The 20,712-nt window shown below is 47.0% G+C and overlaps 12 protein-coding genes across 12 annotated transcripts; 5 read left to right on the top strand and 7 right to left on the bottom strand.

Moving 5' to 3' along the window:
- Positions 1-1,461, top strand: SERLADRAFT_348065 (uncharacterized protein; the record flags this gene model as incomplete). The annotated part of the gene is made up of 6 exons (XM_007316986.1): positions 1-121; positions 158-240; positions 442-554; positions 614-833; positions 918-1,207; positions 1,389-1,461. Coding segments are annotated over 6 exons (900 nt in total), but the record flags the coding sequence as incomplete, so codon positions are not given.
- Positions 1,462-1,700: 239 nt separating this feature from the next.
- On the bottom strand, positions 1,701-3,329 carry SERLADRAFT_386131 (uncharacterized protein; the record flags this gene model as incomplete). The annotated part of the gene is made up of 11 exons (XM_007316985.1): positions 1,701-1,885; positions 1,941-1,996; positions 2,053-2,081; positions 2,133-2,202; positions 2,261-2,339; positions 2,408-2,482; positions 2,533-2,581; positions 2,637-2,707; positions 2,771-2,839; positions 2,896-3,055; positions 3,118-3,329. 11 exons carry the CDS (start codon positions 3,283-3,285, stop codon positions 1,800-1,802), a joined length of 912 nt encoding a protein of 303 aa, XP_007317047.1.
- A 63-nt stretch (positions 3,330-3,392) lies between these two features.
- On the bottom strand, positions 3,393-5,531 carry SERLADRAFT_464433 (uncharacterized protein; the record flags this gene model as incomplete). The annotated part of the gene is made up of 9 exons (XM_007316984.1): positions 3,393-4,146; positions 4,206-4,286; positions 4,339-4,512; positions 4,570-4,979; positions 5,038-5,080; positions 5,135-5,210; positions 5,261-5,302; positions 5,350-5,414; positions 5,466-5,531. 9 exons carry the CDS (start codon positions 5,514-5,516, stop codon positions 3,709-3,711), a joined length of 1,380 nt encoding a protein of 459 aa, XP_007317046.1.
- Positions 5,532-5,668: 137 nt separating this feature from the next.
- SERLADRAFT_464431 (uncharacterized protein) lies at positions 5,669-7,787 on the top strand (the record flags this gene model as incomplete). Its single annotated transcript, XM_007316983.1, has 5 exons — positions 5,669-5,925; positions 5,979-6,392; positions 6,444-6,881; positions 6,934-7,612; positions 7,675-7,787. 4 exons carry the CDS (start codon positions 5,691-5,693, stop codon positions 7,047-7,049), a joined length of 1,203 nt encoding a protein of 400 aa, XP_007317045.1.
- Positions 7,788-10,680: 2,893 nt separating this feature from the next.
- Positions 10,681-11,140, bottom strand: SERLADRAFT_447986 (uncharacterized protein; the record flags this gene model as incomplete). The annotated part of the gene is made up of 2 exons (XM_007316982.1): positions 10,681-11,058; positions 11,107-11,140. 2 exons carry the CDS (start codon positions 11,114-11,116, stop codon positions 10,877-10,879), a joined length of 192 nt encoding a protein of 63 aa, XP_007317044.1.
- Positions 11,141-11,325: 185 nt separating this feature from the next.
- On the bottom strand, positions 11,326-12,679 carry SERLADRAFT_464424 (uncharacterized protein; the record flags this gene model as incomplete). The annotated part of the gene is made up of 3 exons (XM_007316981.1): positions 11,326-12,374; positions 12,437-12,549; positions 12,615-12,679. 3 exons carry the CDS (start codon positions 12,635-12,637, stop codon positions 11,578-11,580), a joined length of 933 nt encoding a protein of 310 aa, XP_007317043.1.
- A 378-nt stretch (positions 12,680-13,057) lies between these two features.
- SERLADRAFT_447985 (uncharacterized protein) lies at positions 13,058-13,724 on the bottom strand (the record flags this gene model as incomplete). Its single annotated transcript, XM_007316980.1, has 3 exons — positions 13,058-13,135; positions 13,193-13,387; positions 13,441-13,724. 3 exons carry the CDS (start codon positions 13,630-13,632, stop codon positions 13,058-13,060), a joined length of 465 nt encoding a protein of 154 aa, XP_007317042.1.
- An 11-nt stretch (positions 13,725-13,735) lies between these two features.
- On the bottom strand, positions 13,736-14,312 carry SERLADRAFT_464420 (uncharacterized protein; the record flags this gene model as incomplete). Its single annotated transcript, XM_007316979.1, is given in 5 exon segments — positions 13,736-13,781; positions 13,828-13,833; positions 13,850-14,081; positions 14,134-14,229; positions 14,300-14,312. The coding sequence occupies 1 exon segment, from the start codon at positions 14,075-14,077 to the stop codon at positions 13,865-13,867; it is 213 nt and encodes a 70-aa protein (XP_007317041.1).
- A 316-nt stretch (positions 14,313-14,628) lies between these two features.
- SERLADRAFT_464419 (uncharacterized protein) lies at positions 14,629-15,320 on the bottom strand (the record flags this gene model as incomplete). Its single annotated transcript, XM_007316978.1, has 4 exons — positions 14,629-14,804; positions 14,865-14,966; positions 15,071-15,128; positions 15,213-15,320. The coding sequence occupies 4 exons, from the start codon at positions 15,292-15,294 to the stop codon at positions 14,717-14,719; spliced, it is 330 nt and encodes a 109-aa protein (XP_007317040.1).
- Positions 15,321-15,475: 155 nt separating this feature from the next.
- On the top strand, positions 15,476-15,885 carry SERLADRAFT_386111 (uncharacterized protein; the record flags this gene model as incomplete). The annotated part of the gene is made up of 1 exon (XM_007316977.1): positions 15,476-15,885. A coding segment is annotated over one exon (235 nt), but the record flags the coding sequence as incomplete, so codon positions are not given.
- A 577-nt stretch (positions 15,886-16,462) lies between these two features.
- On the top strand, positions 16,463-17,150 carry SERLADRAFT_464417 (uncharacterized protein; the record flags this gene model as incomplete). Its single annotated transcript, XM_007316976.1, has 2 exons — positions 16,463-16,795; positions 16,885-17,150. The coding sequence occupies 2 exons, from the start codon at positions 16,534-16,536 to the stop codon at positions 17,124-17,126; spliced, it is 504 nt and encodes a 167-aa protein (XP_007317038.1).
- A 2,080-nt stretch (positions 17,151-19,230) lies between these two features.
- Positions 19,231-20,464, top strand: SERLADRAFT_447981 (uncharacterized protein; the record flags this gene model as incomplete). The annotated part of the gene is made up of 3 exons (XM_007316975.1): positions 19,231-19,536; positions 19,591-19,781; positions 19,840-20,464. The coding sequence occupies 3 exons, from the start codon at positions 19,231-19,233 to the stop codon at positions 20,309-20,311; spliced, it is 969 nt and encodes a 322-aa protein (XP_007317037.1).
- Between the last annotated feature and the right edge of the window lie 248 nt (positions 20,465-20,712).

Here is a 20,712-nt window from a genome sequence, read left to right as displayed (position 1 = left end):
GATACGACGATCAAAGTATGGGCTTTGAATAGCGGGAAGCTGCTCGGGAGCTTCGAAGGGCATAGAGGCAGTGTTTTATGTTTGAAGTTCGAGAGAGATTGGGATAGACATGGGGTTGACAGTGGGCGACATGAACGCAGCAGCGAACAGAAAGGAGAAGAACGGGAGGCTGATGGTGGAAGGGTTCGTGGATTTATGGTAAGCGGGAGTAGTGATTGCACAGTTTGCGTATGGGATTTGGTGTCCTTACCCCCTCGAAGGACCGGGAGACATCAGAATTCACGAAAGAACCGGTATAGGGAGCAGGATGGGACGGTCGGTAGTAGTGATGAGAGCAGTGATGACAACGTCGGTAACGGTGAACATGATAGACACAATAATGAGGGGAGCTTTATCCATAGGACGCATACTGGTGGTGGTGATGATATAACAGATGGAGAGGGCGAAGCGGGGGATGAGGTAGGAGAGGTCCGTGCGACAGTCAGAAAGGTACTGCGTGATCATTCTGGAGGCGTAGTTGATTTGAGGATGGATGACCAGTGGGTTGTCAGCTGGTATGTTCGGACTGAGTTTTATCAATATTTGAATAGCTGATTTTCGCCCTTGATCTAAGCGCCAAAGACGGTCTCATTAATGTGTACTGCCGGCGCACGCTCACACGATTCCGCGCGATACACGGCCATGAAGGGTCTGTGAATGCCGTTGGGCTCGAGCGAGGGAGGGTGGTAAGCGCAAGTAGGGATGGCACTATGATGCTCTGGGACATCGAAAGTGGGGAGAGGCTACGGTTATTTGAAGGTCATGAAAGAGGGATGGCATGTATCGAATTCAAGGTCAGTCCGAGTGCTTCTGCTATGTATAGCTTTAGTCTTCTTACTCTCTTCTCCCGGTCTCGTCATGATGATGAATATGCACAGGACGACCTGATTCTCTCTGGCTCGAACGACTGTACTGTCAAGCTATGGAGAGCGTCGACAGGCGAATGTCTGCACACATTTGTGGGTCACACACTTTTGGTCCGTGCCTTGTATTTCGAGCCGAGAAGTGGATATATTGTGAGTGCGAGCTACGATCGGTCGGTGAGGGTTTGGGAGTGGAAAGAGGGGGAAGGAGGTGGAAATGGCACGGGACGACCTGTAAGAGTGTTCAAGAACCTGCATGCGAGCCATATCTTTGATGTGCGGTTTGATGTGGGGAAGATTGTCAGGTGGGTGATTTCCTTAATCTATCTCGTCGCATCCTCCAAAAATTCCGCACCTTGGCTCTGCCTCCTCTTATTATGAAAGTATACGCTGACGTTTGTTCTTCTTGCCGCCGCCCATCTCTATCTCCCGAATTGACAAATCAACAACGAATTTCCCCCGTCTCAACGAAAATACTTCTCGTAGCACGTCACATGATCAGAGGATTGTCGTGTTGGATTTCACGTATGGCATAGACGGCGCCGAGCTTTTTGTTTGATTTCTTGGGCCTTCGATCTGTTTTGATTTTGGCGGTCGTGGTATCTCGTCACTGGTATCGATTCGCTATAGGACTTAATCATGCACTTGAGGTGCAATGCATCACATTCAATTTATTCATTACATTTGTTCATATCCATCCATTCATTCATTTTGTGCAGTATGCATCATATACGATATACCAACAAGGACTTCTTCATCTCATATCAGGACTAGTGGGCTCATTCAGCGGTCAATTTTGCTATCTGTGTACTTGTACAACATCTCCTTTAGTACTATCTCTCGGATCCCTGTTCGTTCTCTACAATGTGATATGTTTACATTACCAAGTCGGCATCATCATTTGCTAACGTCCGGATATACATCGAATCGTCTCTGGGTGGTCACTGGTATGCCTTGTCTTGCGTCGTGGAGTGGCTTGGGATCTTCGGATTTTTACGTGAATTCGGACTGAAAACACCGTAGGTTACAGACACTCACCAATATGTGTGTGTAATATAGTTTCACCTTCTTCAGCTTCGACGAGGACCGTACCACTGATGATAATTGGATGAATCCCAGCTGAAAGACAAGAAATAAGGGAGGAACGTACTAAGGATCAACCACCATCGAATGGCCCCACTATCATTCGAGGTTAGTCATAAGACGAATAGGGAGGAGAATGATACAGACAGCATGATACCCAGCACTCATATCTCGGGCTGGACTACACATTGAGAAGAATACTTGATTATCCACGGCACTATCAAAGGGGTGGTTAATGGATTGGCCAGATGAGAGGGGCTCGAGGGAGTAGGTACCGTGCTTGTTGTAGAAGCTTCCAGTGCATAGGTCCTGTTGTGAGATTGAACGCTCCAGGATAGATCATCACGTGGCAGCCTGCATGTATGGAGCACATCAGCATGCAGTCCGCCCTTGACCCAAAGACAAAGATTAGCGCATCGAACCTTGCCGTGCTGCGATCATGGATAGCTCGGGGAATCGTACGTCATAGCAAATACCCAGACCGACACGAGCGAAGTCTTGGGGCCTTGCGTTAGGGGGAGAACGTTTCAGAGGGTGGGATGAATACCTGTATCGAAAAAGTTTGTTGTGTTCCCTCCGGTCAATGTTTCGCTTTCCTGCATGATGTGCTAAGATTATGCATCTTGGTGATTTACGCTTCACCCTACGTACTTTGAATGTGATTTTGCCTGGAATATCAATATCGAATAGATGCACCTTACGGTGCATCGCGACCAATTTGCCTACCGTTCGCAAGACATGAGCGCATGAGTGAGGAAGCGATAAACCAACAAGGCGTGATTTACCTTGGGGGGAGTAGACGGTGCAAGTGTTGTAGAACTTGTCGTCAGAAGGATCGCGTTCAGGGATAGAGCCTTGCTAACTGTGAGCCTCGATCATCTTATCAATGGCGGCAGGGGAAGAACAAGACCTCCAACCACCCAAACACCGGTTTCTTTTGCAGCGTCAGAGAGCATCTTGACGCTCTCACTTGGGCTGCTCGCTACATCGTATGGCTTGTCATGGCGAAAGCCGATGGTCTCGGCGTATACGGGAAAGTGAGCGTGGCCGTACGGCGAGTTGAAGCATTCCTTGCATGTGATAAGGGGTGGGTGCGATGGGCGCTATAGGAGGGGCGAGAAAGAGGACATACGGGTAACACGATCAGGTCTGGTTTTACTCCCGAGTTTCCGTTGGCAGCATTGAGGATCATCTCGCGAGCATGCTTGAGGTTCTCAGATTTGTTGGGGCCGACGCCTCCAAGCTGGATCAAGGCGAGGTTGAAGGGCTTGAACGCCGGGGCTGAAGCGAGGGACGACATGGAGCGGAACGTTGGCGACGACGTCGACGAGAAAGATGGGTGTGATAAAGGGCGGCGCAGGGACGAAAGAAGAGATGCAATGAGAGACATGTTCCGCGCGTGGATAACAGTGGAATCACCGCGATAATTACGCGGCACTCGATCGGATTGATTGCCACTCCCCGTGCTTGTAATACTACTGCTTGTACTGTATGATAGTCATACTTATGACATCTGGACCTTTGGAAATGTCCGTGACTACAGATCCCACAAAAAAAACATATTTCAAGAAAATATCACATTATTCCGTTCCCGCACAGCGCCTTAAGTTATGCACGTTACCAATCCCACTTCTGGTGTATATCCTTTGTCCCCAACCAAAATTCCTCTGGCACACTTTGAATAAAAGTGCAAAATATTGTGTTGAGAACGAAAGCTCGCGCGTTAATCTGCAAAGGGATCTTCGTTTACTACCACCTTGCCCTTCCCACTCCAATTCGCTGATGGCCCAGGTGCAGTATATCGATTGGGCTCTTCGTCACTATCATAGTCGCTAAAGTCAGATAAGCTTCCCCTGTTCTTGTCCCACTCTTCCTCGCCCGACACTGCACGACTCGACGACGGCAAAAGGGGCGGAGGCAGGCCGCGTTGCTCGGTCCCCAATGCTCCGAAGGATAAATCCTGCAGATCGGGGTGGATGGGAGACGGAGCACCGTATTCGTCTTCGTCGTCTTCATAGTTCTGCTTTGCGCGGTCAACTGCCTCACGCTGGCGGTCTTGTAAGCCACTGGCTCCAACTGGTCTGTGTGGGCCGATATGAGTTCCAGCTAACGCAGCTTGCATATCGGCGGTAGGATCTTGGGAAGTAGGAGCAGCCGAGAGCTTGAGGTGTAATGGACGAATGAGAGGAACGAAGGGTTTACTGCAAGTTTGAAGCTCACTTTTTCATACATTTCGATAGCTGTAATCATGCGCTCGTTAGTTTCTAGGAGGGTGCCGATAACATCTTCGTTTTCAACGAGCTTAGTTACCATCAGCTGTGAGTAATATAGCAGATGAACTAAAAGGGATTACCTGGATGTAGCGCACTATAGGCTTACGAGCTTGCCTTACGTTTGCAACACATTCTTGGACACGCTGATTGGTTGCCACACTCTCCTTTTCTGCATTGACGAGTTTGATCGCATTGACGAGATTATTCGTGGCCTGGCTTGCGTTGGCTATGGTCGTTAATATCTGCGGTTTTTCCTGTGGAATATGTGTGTCGATGACAGTGAGAGAGAGAGAGAAGAAGGGAGTGCTAACTGCTTCGAAATTGAGAGGGGCCCTATTCTTTCTCCTCTTTGCGTCTTTCTCTGCCTTTCTGATCTTCTCCTTTGCTTCTTCCTTGTCTTGTCTAGCCTTCTTTTTGGCAAGTTCTTTCTCCTCCTTCTCCTTCCTCCTCTTTTCGAAATCAGAGGACGTAGCAAGATCACCACCTTGGAGACCCAAGAGATTGTCTATCTCTGCATTGGTTGGTCTATTTTGCAAGCGGCGCTCCTGAGGACGACACTGCCTGTACAAGCTTGAGACGGAAGCCATGGAGGGGTCGTTCTTGAACTGGGACTGCCAGGAAGCGAGAACGGCAATAAGCTTCTTCTTTACTCTGGCATCGGTGGAGTGATCGGAGGCGAGGTGCCTGATGGCATCGATGAGCTGAGGATCCGCAAAGGTTGCTGCAAGATAAACGGTCATCGGTGCATGACTGAGAGGCAGATGGGCAAAGATAGATACACTGGAACTTGTGACTGCAGTTCTCTACGAGAGCGTGTAGAATCTAGTACGCCCAAGCGATAAGAGCAGGAAGGGTGGAGAAGGAAGGTGGACATACGACGATTGCACGATATTGACGGTGGGCATCGCCGTGCTTCAGTTTCTTTCTGATCGCTCTGGAGGCTTCAGCTGTTCTGGAGGGAGGGGTGGGTCACGGGGCAGATCATGTGAGGAGAGAGCATACCCTGTTGGCTGGAGTTCGATGGAGTGCACAATCTCTGGGATGCTGGGGAGAGTGTGAGCGTAGCATGTGACTTTGTGAGGAAAACTTGCCCGTCGTAGGCCTCGTCGTCGTAGGCAGCCGACGTCAGGATTTCGACCCAATCTGTGATCGAGGACTGCAGCGAGAATTGGATCGCAATCTTAGCTAATCATCGTGCTCGACGTACGTGTGGTTTGTCGCGGTTCAGCGCAGAAATCGCAGACTTGATGGCAGACATGGATCGATGTCGCTCACACCAGCACTCCGCTTGCCTCACTCGCCCTTTATGGAAGGTCAACTGCCTTTTCAGGACCTGACGCTTCCACCGCATATATTGACGTCACCCATAAATCGACCATATAACAACCATGCCACCCCTCTCTGCATTCTGTCGCACTCACTCCATCTCACCATGCCTGCAACCACTCGCAGAGAAACACCAAGGACATCCAAACCTCCCAGCGCTACAAAGCAGAAGACCACCCCGCACCCAGACCAACAACATGACGAGAAGACCGAGATCGAATCACACCCAAAAGTAGGTGAGAAGCGAGAAGCTGATAACGACGAAGGTGGAGCAGAAGAACCTCCCTCTAAAAAAGCAAAATCCCATGAAGATGATGCGATTGACTACTCATTCCAAGAAGGTCAGCAAAATCACATGGAGCGTGCATGGACTGAAACTGAACTTGAACTACAGGTGTCATTGAGAGAGGTCACATTTATTTCTTCTACCGTCCAAAAGTTCAACACGAAGAAGCACATTCGTTGGACCACGTTAAAAATATGCACATACTTCTTGTCCCTCGTCCTCCAGTGTTCAGCGCTTATGACCCACAAGTTGACAAGGTGAACGATAAAGTCGTCATAGAACAGGAGGGCAACCAGGAAATGAATTTAATATTGGAAGGCGCAGACGCACTACCCGCTCCGGAATCTCGGGGTGTATCGAAAAAGACTTTTCGACTCATCACGATTGGAAAGAAGAAGTTGCCTAATCCAGAGGGAAGTGGTCGAAAGGATACTTTCTGGGCAGTAGTCACCACCGTAGGAGACGATCTTCACAGTCTCGAATCTGGCTTGGGAGAAAAAACATACGAAACTAAAACAAGAGGTTCGTTGTCCATATGCCTATTCGTGAGACCCTGTTTAGACTGTTGATCAGGGACGAGGCATGAAGAGCCTGTACGTCTTGCCGGGCGTGGGGCTTATGCTATTGCAAATCAAAGTTCCACGACCCCGTCTTCGCGAGAAACTCATCTTGGATATCATCTCTCACATCCTAACGAGCTTGGCGATGTACAAAACGCTCTTGGCATTCACCTTGCTTCTTCTTTCGTTTTACAGGTCAAGAATCCTTTAGCACCCGCCACAGGGCCGCAGCGCATTGGATTGCCTAAGGGGCGACGTGCAGAATATTCCTCGAGCATTATGGATCAGGTGTTTGGAAAGGGCACGCGGGGCCGCCAGTCGTACGGTCTAAGATTTAGCGCGTGCAATCACATAGATCTACTCAACCACAAGGGAGCTGAGCTACTTTTGATTGCCGCTCGTACAGGGGCCAGTGGTAACGATCAAAGTTTGGGTGAAGGACGAGGCGAAGGTTGGTGACATAAACGCCTTGTGGAAACAGATAATTACGGTCCTCTTTACAGCATTGCAGGAGGCGGAGGAAAATGAAGGGAAAGAACCCGTCGAAGATGTCTTCAAGGAACTAGCAATGGATAAGGATGTCTTTCCCGCTGAACCACTTCAAGGAGAATGGATCTAGCTGCCCGTGAACGACATAATCCGTAACGTACAAGTACCTATCGATATTTATCACTTTTCATAGCATACAACGAAGAATGTGCCAACTGTATATATGCATATGTATTCATCTAAATGTCTAAGACTTACGCACCTATAACATCCTAACTTTGATCTGAAATGATGACAGAAACTCCGTTGACCCCTAGGAATCGCCTCCTCCAATGTCAGGTAGATCTGGTATCAATGAATTGTTTGTATGTGTTGAAAGAGTCGAAGGTAGCATCAATTGGCATGATCAAAGTATCAAATGGAGAAACAGTGCTAGTTGTTGGGGCACCATCAGACGAGCTGTCAGTATCAGATGGAGTGAAAAATACGTCGAGCGCATTCGGGTCGGACGATATGGTGGAACCATTTTGAGACGTCGCTGCAGCGAAAGGAGCAATGGAACGGACTTCAGGGACACCAACGGACCGCTTGGTCCCTTGCCGAAGCACAACTGGCGAAAAAATGACCGGTGCATCGTTGGGGTTGGGAAAGTAGTGAAGTCCCCGCGTGATTTTACTTTCCGGTACTTGATGACTATCATAAGACCCGTCACCGAGCACTCTCTCAAAGTCTTAAACAAAAAAACAAAAACTTACTCGTTCCGAAGGTGTAATAACATCTCAGCCTTCCTCATCGCATCACCAACAGAACGCTGGCACAATTTGCATATGTAGCTGATAGCATTGTCGTCAAACGCCACCAGCTTTTTTTCCATGACTCGTACGATAAGTTCATCAACACCGCGAATCGGCGTGAAATCTGCTGATTTTGTCGAGTAACATCCATATATGCTTTTTCCGTGAGTCATGATCGCGTGATAAATCTAAGAAAGAGGATCAACACAATTCGATACAAATTGGAGTACGAGTGGCTTACAGCCGTACGCCACGCCATACCTGTAGCTCGACGTTTATCGACCAGGCAGGCGTTGCACCGAAGTTTTGGATCTAATCTGTTCATATCATCGACGGTGGTAACCGCGGGATCCATGCCACATATGCGGATGATTTCTGCAGCAACGGAAACATGCCTGACCACCGCTGGACCGTATTCGTTGAGTTTAGCAGACCACGGACGGCCTGCCATCGTCTCATGGGCGACTGATTCTGCATTGGGGGTAAAATGGGCATGATAAAACCGGGGAGGTTCTACGAAGCCTCGGAAGGCCAATACCTCGGGATAAAATAGCATGCTATGTGAAGCCAAGGGATTGAAGTTTGCGGGAAAGAAGAACACAGTGCTAGCAAGATGAAGGCGCGACGAAATTGACGAGTCATCGTCTGTGCCTGCTGCTGTGAGAGAGGGAGGGCCCATACAGACGGAGACAAGTTCCCTATCGACCTTTCGTCGCCAGTTAGGTATCAGATTTGGCAATTGGACAAGCGCTGAAGAGAAGCTGCTGGCAGTGACGGCTACATCAGGAGGAGACTTGATGATATCTTCGAATAGTTTGAACGCAGCTACGTCCGCGACATGGGGCATGAGCTCACACGGTCCATCCATCTGAGGACTCCTGCGCAAATAGGCTTTATATTCTTCCATCAGAATGCGACGACGTGAGGAATATACGGTCTCTTCGAGCCGAACTTCTCTCAGGTTATTCATCCACTCATTTAAGGGCTTGCTGATCATACTAAGAGCTGTGCACATTAGAGTGGTCATTTCAATGGTCAAATCGCTCGTGAGTATGGAGAAGCTGACCTCTGGGTGTGAGCGGCTTGGGCGTGTTTATGACGGGAAGCTGTGAAATTATATCCCATGAGAAGTATTCAACCTCGAGTTCCCATCCATGTCCTCTCATCCAAGATCGAATTCTAGTGGATTAAAGAGATGCGGCCAGTTAAAACAACGATTTCCTTTTTCGAATATTACACGAACCCATTTTCTCGTGCCATCATCATGTCTTCAACCTGCCGATAACGGATAGGTTGATACCAAACTTCACATAGTGTGGCGTGCTTTCACAAAGAGGAAGTTAAAGTGCACACAATGGATGTAAATAAAAGCAACTGACCTCCTGAATTTGAAGCGTAGCAAGTTGCTGTTCTTGCAAAAATGCTTCAACATCCTTGAAACGCATGTCCTGTATCTTTTCTTTCAGAAGATTCACGTGAGAAGTGTGATAATTATTCTCTGATTTTTATTTTAGTGCGGTGCAATGGAAAATAGATAATCAAACCTACTGTATTTTCCCTCTCGTACCATAGGCAAACATGGAGAATTACCTATAAGCTTATTGATAATATCAGGTAGTCCACGTTTATTTATTGTGCTGCGATCATGTCAATAGTGGCTATAAGCTGCATAAAAATTGAGACAGTACCACAGTTTTACACAAGACGAACAATATCTGGCACGGAACTGCCAAAAGAGAAGCTTTCCTTCCTTTCCACAATTCTTTTTCCTTGAGAATGAGTATATGTTCTCAACTGAATAGAATGATAGTTACATGGCAGTAAAAACCAAAGGCGAGGTTAGCATATCGTTGTTCGCTCAAATCTGAAGGGCAGTCTGGCATCCCTTCTACCTGGAGGCGGGCTGCTTTCCATACGAAGGCATACGCTTTCGACATCAAGAGCGAGTGGAATGACTTTGATGTACGAGTAAGGTTAAGGAGATCCAACGGATGCAAAAAGGTACAAAGCTATAAACGACTTAGGAGCAGAAACGACACCAGAAGCAGCGAGCACTTGCATGAATTATAACGTCAAGATTTAGTGCAGACAACAAGTCTTTCGACTTGAGGTAATTTTGTGGTGATATCCTGTCTGTCCCAACGCCTAAACCTTTCTGAGCTCGACGCTTCAGAGGTGGACGACTGCATGTGGGTGATGAGTGTGTGGGTGTGGACGAAACGATCGGCACATGATGCATCTCTGCTCCAGCAATTATGCAGGTGGAATAAGATTCTGATTCTAATGGCAGGGTGGTGCCCAAGGGGAGTAACTTGATGTTCCATGGTCATGGTTCGCAACGAATTAAAGGCCTTCGTGTCGGAACTTCAAATCAACAGTATAGTTTTGGCCGAAAGCGGCAGATCGCACCGAGGCAGTCTGAGTAGGTGCTTTCAATTCCAGCGACTGTCAGAGGCACTCAGATCGCTGTGGAAGAGAACCGGCCTCGCGGCACACTGTTCAGGCCAACCAACGTCGGCAGAGCAACAACGGCATTGGAACAGGATAAACCACATTTCTTCGGCATCGGCATCTCTTGGGACATCTTCCTCCCATCCACTTGCAGTAGTGTTGCCTGCAATGCTCCCTCACTTTCACTTCTTAGAGATTCTACGCACGTGCCTCTTTTCTTCTGATGAGAACCGCTCTCCTGTGAACTTCAGGTCAAGAACTTTTTTTTTGCTATCATTTGCTCGAACCTACAGTTGCCTACTATGCCACACCTCATGTATGTCTTTCGTGGGGTTAAAATGGCCTTCGTGTTGCCGAAGGTGCGTGATACCAGACTGTTTGCGGGAGTAGATGTAGCCGAAAAGTACAGAAGTTGCCGCAACGCGTTGCGCCTAAAAAGAAAGTTGAAGCTTGGGAGAGCAAATGTGGTCTTCGAATTGTCTCGCTCTTCATTGTCTTAACTAGCATTGGAGATCGCTACTGGAAAATCTGTTCATTTGAATGGAATAAGTAGTACAATGTCATAGATGCATATGCAACGTGTGGGAACACGAAGGCAACAAGGAGCCAGAACATGACATACGGTGCCAGTCCTAAGAGCAATGGAGCAGAGAAGATATTTGTTGTTCAAGTGATATCAATTTTGGTCTTCCGGCAGTGAAAAAAACTCCGATCAGTCTGAATCGCTGTTATCTCCAGCACTGTGGATATTGTTGTGAGCGGGAACGTTAAGAAAATGAGGCAACGTCATGTGAGTGTTTGGTGGTGGTGGTGCAAATATCTGAGAAGTCGGAACAGAGAAGTTCTGTAGGGTATTAGAAGTGCTGGCAAGTGAATAAATGGTGCCTGATGGGACTGTATATATATTCAATGATATGAAACCAATTGACGCAGTTAACTTACTTTGTGACATTGCGGCGAGAATAGAAGCAGCTGTGGGACCTGACTTGATTCGCCTGACTGTTGTCGAAGAGTTGAGCACCACAGGTGAAACAATGATGGGAGCGACGTTGGAGTCAGGGCCGTAGTGCAGGCCCTGCTTGAGTTGCTGTTGGGGTATCCCATGACTGTCATGTAGCCGATTACTGGGTGCTCCAACATTGAAAGAAAATACTTACTCGTTTTGAACGTGAGAAAACATGTTAGCTTTCTTCATCGCATCGCCAACAGAACGCCGACATAGATAGCATATATAAAAAATGGCATTATCATCGAAAACCTCCAACTTGCCCTCCATGAGCCGCACGCGGAGTTCGTCTTCACCTTGGACCAGGGTAAAATGGGGCGAGGAACTTGAGTTCCCATACATGTTAGGTCCATGAGTCGTGATAGCATGATAAATCTGAAGATAGGTTCAGCAAAGTATGGTGAAGTTTAAAGACCAACCCCTACAGCCGTACGCCATGTCATAACGACCGTTTGATGTTTAGAGACAATACAAATGTCGCATCGCAGCCTCGGATCTAATCTATTCATATCATTGACGGTTGCAGTGCTTGGATCCATACCACAAGCATGGATAATACTTGCAGCTTCTGAGAAATATTTGACCGTAGATGGACGACGACCACTGCGACAGACAGACCACGGATGGCCTCCCATTATCTTTTGAGCAATAGAGGTAGCGTTGGGGGTATGGTTAAAATGAGAAAAGCGACAAGGCTCGATGAAAGTTCGAAATCGCAGTATGTCGGGGTATAGCAACATATGTCGTGGACTCCGTGAACTGAAGAAATTTACGTCGTCATGAAAGGCAAAAACACTAACAGCAAGACGTAAGCGTGACAATATACTTGAATATTCTTCTGCAGGAGCTGGGGGTAGATATGGAGATCGCAAATTTATGCAAGTATCTACAAGATCTCTGTCAATCTTTTGACGCCAGTTCGATACCAAAGTCGGTAGTTGGGGGAATGCTGCGAGAAAGGTACTCGCGTTAACAACCACGTCACTAGGAGATTTGATGATATCGTCGAACGGCTTGAACGCAGCTACGTCCGCGACATGAGGCATGAGCTCGCACGAGTCACCAGCCTGCGGACTCATTCGCAAGTATACTTTATATGTCTCCATTAGAATGCGGCGCCGAGGAGAGTAGACGGTTTCCTCCAATCTAATGTTTCTTAAATTATCCATCCATTCGTTAAGAGGCTTGCTGATTGTGCCGAGAGCTACATGCATATAGCACGTGTTAGCTCTCGTTTAACCTCGAAGTAATATATTAAACCCTTACCTCGTGGCGTTAGTAACTTGGGTGCGCTGATAATGGGAAGTTTCGCGATAAAATCCCACGTAAAATAGTTTACTTCTGCTTCCCAGCCATGCTCAATCATCCAGGATCGAATACTAACGGGAACGAATGTGAAATTTAATAAAATGCCAGTAGCATCATATTCGAGTTGTGGACGAACCCGTTTTCCCTGGCAGCAGTCATGTCCGCAACTTGTTGATCGCGGATAGACTGGTACCAAAATTCACAAAGCTTTGCGTGCTGGAGCAAGAGGTTAACAGTTATAAGAGTAGTATTCCAAATGATATCACCAACCTCCTCAATGGAACGAGTGGCCTGTTGTTGTTCTTTCAGAAATGCGTCAATTTCACTCACTCGCTTGTCCTGTATTTTCTCATTCAAAGAAGTTACATCTGAGACGTGGTAAACCTTCTCTAACGTTTCGTTGATACAAATCTATACACAGTACATTCAACGGGCACTTACTGGATTTGCCCTCTTGTACCATAGGCAAGCATGGAGAATCCCCTATCAGTCTGCAGATGATATCGGGTAGCCCCCGTTTGCTCGTTGTGCTGTTAGAGTGTAAACTATAGGTGTATACAGAGTTGAAGCTGTAAAACATTACCATATCTTTACACAGGATGTGCAGTATCTCGCACGAAATTGCCAAAACAGACACTGGCCCACTTTCCCACAGTTCTGCACTATCAGGATTAGCATTTTTGGGTGCAAATTACCACAACATATATTACTTACCTGGCAGTAAAGGCCAAACGCCAAATTTGCATACTGTGGTTCGTTTAGATCTGGGGGGCATTGTGGCATGTCTTCCACTTGCAAGCGGGAGAACTTCCATATGAAGGCAGATGATTTTGACATCAAAAGCTGACGAAAAGGCTTTGATGTACGAGCGAGATTAAGAAGGTCCATTGGATGCAAAAAAGTACAAAGCTACACACGTAGTAAATTAGTTTAACAAAATCAAAGACATAGAAAACACTTGCATGGAATATAACGTCGAAATTCAACGCCGAAAACGAATCCCTTGACTTGTTGACGTTGGATAGTTTCCAGAGCTTGTCGACGCCATCATCTAGACGCTTCCGAGTTCGGCGTTTCAGGGGCGGATTAGACATTGATGATTGCGCATGTAACGACAAGCCTGTTTGTGTGGTATCTTTCCGTGCTCTATCCATGATATTGAGAGCAGATGGAGCTACGATGGGCTGCTACGACGATACTGAAATGAGGACACGCACGCACGAGGGTGAAGGTAATAAATGGCCCCAATGTCACAGTGCTTCTAACGCGCGCTGAATTAAGGGGATTTCACGTCGGAACTTTAAAGTAGTAAGTCGAAAAACCTGTGACGCGTGATATATCACGTGCGGTTACCTGTTTACTCACCTTCACCAACCTACGATTGGTTCACTGGCTTCGAAGGGCAACCGAGTTACGAATTTGCAGTTTACCCAGCTCCCACAGCCACATGTTTGCGAGAATACCGTGACGATGTGACGTTGCACGATGAATGATACAACCATAGGTGTTACAGTACCAGCAGGAATCCACTACTGAAACATTGGCACTTGATGGGTGTGCGCTAAACAGGCCCTGTTGTCCTTCATTGTTTGCCGGCATATCGCTGCGAAAGACATTATTCTAGTAGAGATCACGCTGAAGGTAAGTAAACTCACCACCGTATGAGGTGCTCCTGTATGGTACCGTGACAGAGTTGGCATGGAAGATTTGAAGGTGTCTCTTGAATACAAGAGTGCAGACAGCCATGAATGCTTCAAACGGAACGCATGTACCGCAAAAACTAAAAAGAAAACAAGCAAGCGATAGTCATCTACTGCTTACCATTTGAGAGCCCTCCATATGGAGAGAAGGGGTTAAGCTCATTCAATCGTAAACAACACGTTTACGACTCTCAGTGCGTACTATATGGGTCTGAAACCAATGTTACCACTTGACACAGTTACCGCAGGCCCTGACGATGATCCAGAGAAGTTACGAGGATGGGCAAAAGAAGCTTAGCCTAGATACACTCACCATCTCAAAGCACACATTGATAGGAATGAGTGCAACTTTTAAAAAAAATTGATGGAAGTCTTCTTTATCATGGTTGAAGAACGTGCAAGTACAGTAATAGGGTGACAAGCGAAGGTCATTGAATTCACGCGTCTTTGGAAAGTGGCTTGCGAACGCAGTTCTGCGACCAACCCATAAAGGCTAACATAGAGAACATTTATGCCGCACATACAGGCGGATTGCTTACTAAAATATAGGGACAGGTCCGCTAGCAGTCTGCTTAGGCAGTAAAAAAAGAGGGGCATGAGACATGATAACCGCCAATATCGCCATGCTGGATACATATGACACCTGGTTAATGATTGCACTACAACAGGCAAACAACGATGCGCACAAGAGTATAGCCCAAGGACTGTTTCCTCCATCTTTTGTCCTCAGTGGGTGCTGATTTGTCACACCGCTTATAGCAAGTAGGAGGACTGGCCAAGACAGATACCTGTACACAACGCAGATTTTAGTTTCAAATGACAAAGAGCAAGCACACATAACATCAACAGATAACCGCATAAAGTAGTCGGAAAAAGGATGGCGTATACATACCTGTTACGCGTAACCAGGACCATGCCTGCAAGGAACATCCCCATTGACCCCATTGAATCTGTAGTATGAAAGATTGTATTCAAATTAGACTACTTCGTGCAAATACAAATACCACGGGCGTATTCATATATAACGAACGTACCGTTAGCATCAGCATACCACGTTTTTGGAAGGGTCAGCTTTGTCTCCAGTGAAGCATCTCTTGGGTCGGTTGCGTTCGACATCGTAGTGAAGAAAAGTTAGGGTGACCGTGACCGTGGCGTGGCGTACGTCGCGTGACCTTCCGTGACGAGAGTTACACGTGATGCGTAACGCCCAGTGTCTTTTTTTGAGTCACGGTTCTATTGGACGTTCACTATCAACTTGAAGCTTGTTACAAGAGTATGATTCACAAAAACACAAGTCACTCGGCACTACTATACGCTATCTACTTTCTATCCAAGCAACACGACTTAGTTTCTACCGATCCCGTTTATCTATTCGTCTAGCATTTTCTCAGCATGAAGACTTCACCATCGCAAGCAACACTGGCAGCAGACTTGATTTTGATACAAACACCAACGTCTGGCCGAGCTCTCATCGCTACACGCACTATTCCTGCAGACACACCAATACTGATTGCACCAGCTCCATTTGCACACGTTATATACCGCACATTTCGAAAAGAGGTATGTGCAGCATGTTTCAAGTATGCGAGGGATGATGGGAAAATGGTGTGGAACATTCGGTGGGTGAGCGGAACTGTCGATAATGGTGGCGGTGGGAAGAGCAATGTCCAAGGTGGTGGAACTGCGTATTTCTGCACTGACTCATGCAAAGACAGTTGGAATCTTGGTGTGGGACCATTACTTGGTGAATTGAACATCGCATTGGATAAGGCTTCTCAGCGGATCAAGAAATCGAAATCCCGAACGTCTAGTAACAAAGCACTGTCCGAGTCAGAAGTTGAGCCCAAGCAAAAATCAGCATCAGATGCGTTGCGTACCACATCAGAATTACAGGACTTGGTCGACCTAATTACTCACACCAGATCGCCAGAAGGTGATATAACGCAAGAAACACTAAACACGGCTTGGAACCTTGCAGATATATTCGTTAACTCCGCAGGCTTTACATCCAGGTTTGACCGCGCTGTTGTCCAGCTAGATTTAGACCTGGATGAAATGGAGCTAGAGGTTGCCCGCTTGGCTGCCAGCGCAATTGTTCAGCGATATTTTGAAGAGGCAATCAATGCACCGGGAGCGCTTTTCTCACTATCGTCCTCAAAAGATTTACCATACGATACCGAAATCCTATCTATCCCTTCACCCCCAGTGATCCATTTTCCATCGTGGTCTTCTCTTCTTGCACTGCAACCCAACGAACTTTCGAATGTTCAAGAAAGAGCATATGACCTTGGTGTGCACCTCAGAGTGTATGTTTTTTTAGCACACGTGCTTCGTTCAAGACATGTTCTTAGTTTCATGGGCGGGACGTCTGGGCGGAAGGCGCAAATGAAGACTTCTGGCCTTGCAGCATATGTGCAAACGTCAGAAATGGTCCGCGCAGTCCTTGCGCGCGATCCAGGAAATGCATTTGGAATCTGGGAATTAGGCCAGAGTGTTCGTAGCTATCTCGATGGTGTTGAAGCGAGGGATGAGCGGAAAGAGTATGAGGGCTCGACTATGGATTCCAAAGAAATGCTCGGATGGGGGATTTGGCCAGAGGCAAGCTATTTCAACCACAGTAAGCAAACGCCCGCTTGGTTATAATTATCCTTGGACAAGCTTTGTGACTGTTCTCTTCTCTGATATCTTTTCATCTTTCATGCATAGGCTGCAATCCTAATGTCGTTAAAAAGCGCATCGCACGCAATCTAGTGTTTATCACGACAAGTGTAGTTCAGGAGGGAGATGAACTGTGCATTGCATATGTTGACTGTGATGAAATACAGACTACAGAAATTGATGAATTCGCTGCTGGAGAGAAGCGAAGAGAGCTTTTGAGAAAGTGGTGGTTCTTTGGATGTGCTTGCTCGAGGTGCAGTTTTGTGGGGGGAAAAATGGGAGAAGAATAGTTGCCCAGCTTCATATCTAGTCATCCGTGGGACCAGATCAGGATTTGCCTCCTTCTCTGGGCCGTACGGATGGGAAGATACAAAGCTCTTTCACAACAGGTCTTCTCTCATATTGTGTGGCAGGCATGGCGGAGCAGCCCTGTGTGGCGAGCCACAGGACACAAGCCAGAATGGGGCTTTCAGGTGGCAGAATCCGAACTGCCAGTGGCCATAAAGCTGTATGACATCACGTGAGCGGTGGACAGAAGCACTTGGACCTGCGTAGGTGAAGCTATAAAGTTCCCTCAACTCGAGTTACCTGACGACTGGATCAACCTCCACAGGGCATTGAGCCACTACGCACTTTACTACACAGTACTTACTTTCGCCATAGCAGAGGGAATACCTTTATCCCCGATGCTGAACGTGCGTGGCAAGGACACCTCGAGTAATATGGCAAAGAGACCATATACGACGCGACAAAAGCGACCTATAGACGAGCTGGGCCATTCGTTAAACGTAGTCATCGCAAAGAAGGCTCGTGGGGAATCCAAAGACTTGTTTTCTGCCATGGATCTTGATAGCTTGTTCTATGTCGGTCTCTGTCCTTGTGTCCTTGAAATTGCCGCTTATGGTTACTTCATCTACAGCTCTGTATCATCCTGCGTCCTCTTGACCTTTTGCATCTTTCGCGAACATCGAAAGCTTTCCGCCGATACCTAATGTCGAAATCATCTGCTCCCATCTGGCAAGCCGCACATCTGCAGCTACCAGGGATGCCCGAGTGCCCACCGGAACTCAGCGAGCCACAATATGCTAGCTTCCTTTTTGAACATCACTGTCATGTATGCGTGTAGATATATCTGTCTTTACATTGTCTAATCATTTTGGCTGAACAGGGCTGTGGCGGTTCAGCTGACAAGGTCTTCTGGAAGTTTCGAGCACGATACTGTAAATCCTGCATTAAATTATAGTAAAATCTCCATTTGTGCATCCTCACATTTTCACTGATTACAGCGCAGCACGCTAGATGGGAAACAGCTCCCTGAGATGGTCTCCAAGCTTATCTCTGGCTTCCACTGTATACCAACAGAAGGCGGGAGGTACTCCAGTACGTAACGAGTAAGAAGATGATCTGAAACTATACTCAATCATACTTCAGAGGCGCTATATCACCGCCGTGACGTCATCGCATTCTAGGAGAAAGTCTCAAATATGTCATTACCAGATATCAACAAACATATGGAAGAGTGCCACCATCTTGCTCTAGTCATTGAGAAGGTACTACCGAACCCATTGTCCATCCCGCTTTGATCTCATTTTCTTCTCACCCTGAATGTAGCACGCGAAGTTGTGTGAAGAGTGGTGCCTCTCTTTTCATTGTGGTCCCAAATATTCAGAGGCTGAGATAAAGGGATGGTGAGTAGAACTCTGCATTCAGATCACTGCGTTGACTATCTAAGGTGATATGGTCCGTTGTTTAGGACTAAAGATTGGATGATAAACCGTGGATGGGAAGCGGAGGTCAATTATTTTGACTTTGGGATGCTTACCCAGGATGTTGGCATGCAAATGATACCATTAATAGAATCACGGAGTACGCTTGTAATTTCGGCCACATGGTCTCGTCGAGTAACTAAATGTCTTGTGTATAGGGCAGCGTATCAGAGACAACAGACTAAACGAGCGGATGCTGCGATGGAGGAACGTCCGGGTTGAAGAGACTATTTACACTCCTCGTCGACAAGTTCTTATCGCGTCGTATAAGAAATATCTACGAAGTAGTATGGGGACCAACTATGGGTACGATATCATGCCTCATGTCGCCGATGTTTGTGCATTCCAACCATTCGACGATATCATCAAATCTCCTCCGGAAGTCATGGTTGATGCTCTCAGCTTCGCTGCCGCGTTTGCCCAGCTGCCGACTTTCGCATCACAATGGCGCCGAAATATTGACAAGGAATTGTCTGAATTGTACGAGCGGTCCCGGTTGAATTCTGCTATTTTTGCTGGACCTTCAAAAGATCATGCAGCCCTGCTAGCGCGATTGAGGCTTGCCAGCACCGTCTTTATTCCTTCACAGCCATACAGCCATAAGAGGGACATGTTGCTCTATCCTGACATGTTGGCCTACCATGATTTTATCAAACCCTTTCGCCCTCATTTATATAAAGCGGAATGTATTGCGGAGAAAACTCTTGGAGGTCGTGCTTGGAATTTGAATGGTTTGAAAAGCGATTCAAATGGTTCTATAAAGAGCTTCCCTATAGTTGAAATCTATAAACAAGCCGCCGATATCATTCGTGCATGTGGAAAGGATCCGGGAATTGCGACCGTAGATGATATGAACGCTTTTGATCCATGGCTTCGCTGTGATGGATGCCTTGTCTCGCAAGGCAAGAAGCTGGTAATGCCGTGGCGTACAGCTGTGAGTATCCTGTGCGTCCGTAATGGTGATTACACTAATGCTATGTTTTTTCAGATATATCACGCCATCCAGTTTCATCTCGTCGACCCACATTTCACATTACTTTCGTATGAGGATAATTGCAGGATCCGCAGGACGAAGGCAGTTTTCAACGAAGATCACATTAATCACATATGCAAGCTATGCCGTAGGTCTGTTGGTGACGCCATGCAAAAATCTGAGCTGGTAACTCACCTCCAGGTAGAGTAAGCATATTATTATTATTATCTAACATAAGCGCCGCATTGACCGCTTGTTTGTCAGGCATCAAATCCCAGAAGCCAAAATGAAGAGAGAGCTGCACTATATACCTGATCCGAATTCAGCGCCAACCATTATCTCGCCTGTTTGGTTGAAGCCTGGGACTGTGAGGGCACCTGCTAATGGCCTTCCAGGCCGCCTGCCTTTTCCAAACTATACTTCAATGTTTCCCACGCCTGGTGGTCCTGTTGTTCCTGCTAATCACTTCATGCCACAAACCTCGTCATCCCAGTCCTATTTCCTTGGTCCCACACCTGGCATTTCTGATTTGTGGATGCATCAAATTCCAAAGCTTCTTCCCACGGCACCTTCGACCAATCCAATGCCTTTGACAGTGTGCTGGGATATGATCTATCCTACGACAAACGCTTCATTGCCTTCAAGCTCCTACAATGATGCTAATATTGGGCCTACTGATTTCACTGCTCAGGCTCCTGACTCGGATCAACATCAGTCCGAAGGTGGCCAAGCATAAATCCTGAAACAAGGCTGATGCGCAACATCTGTCTTAAAACTTCTCTACGTATCTTACCAAGAAACGATAACAGTTACTGTAAAACTGGTGTTTGCTGCAGTGTCGTCGAATATGAGATCGTTTAGTGCTTGTGACATAATTATAAAGAGAATCACGTGATGTGATATTTATTTGTAACAGCCGCGGCAATTGAAGTTATGTACGTGAGTCTTTTACCAAAGTGTCCAAACTGTTCTGTTCCTTTCCGAGTTACTCGGGCTCCAATGCAAAGCTGGCTCTAGTTTGGAGTACCATACCCAAGGTACGAGCGCTTAGTCGTAAACTCACCTATATCTAATGGCACTCACCACATAAGCCACCTCTGTTTGCCCCATTCCGAAACCGCCACTGCAATTGTCAGG

Source organism: Serpula lacrymans (assembly GCF_000218685.1).
Source record: "Serpula lacrymans var. lacrymans S7.9 unplaced genomic scaffold SERLAscaffold_5, whole genome shotgun sequence".
NCBI classification, from domain to species: Eukaryota; Fungi; Basidiomycota; class Agaricomycetes; order Boletales; family Serpulaceae; genus Serpula; species Serpula lacrymans.
This window is presented reverse-complemented; position numbering and strand designations above follow the sequence as displayed.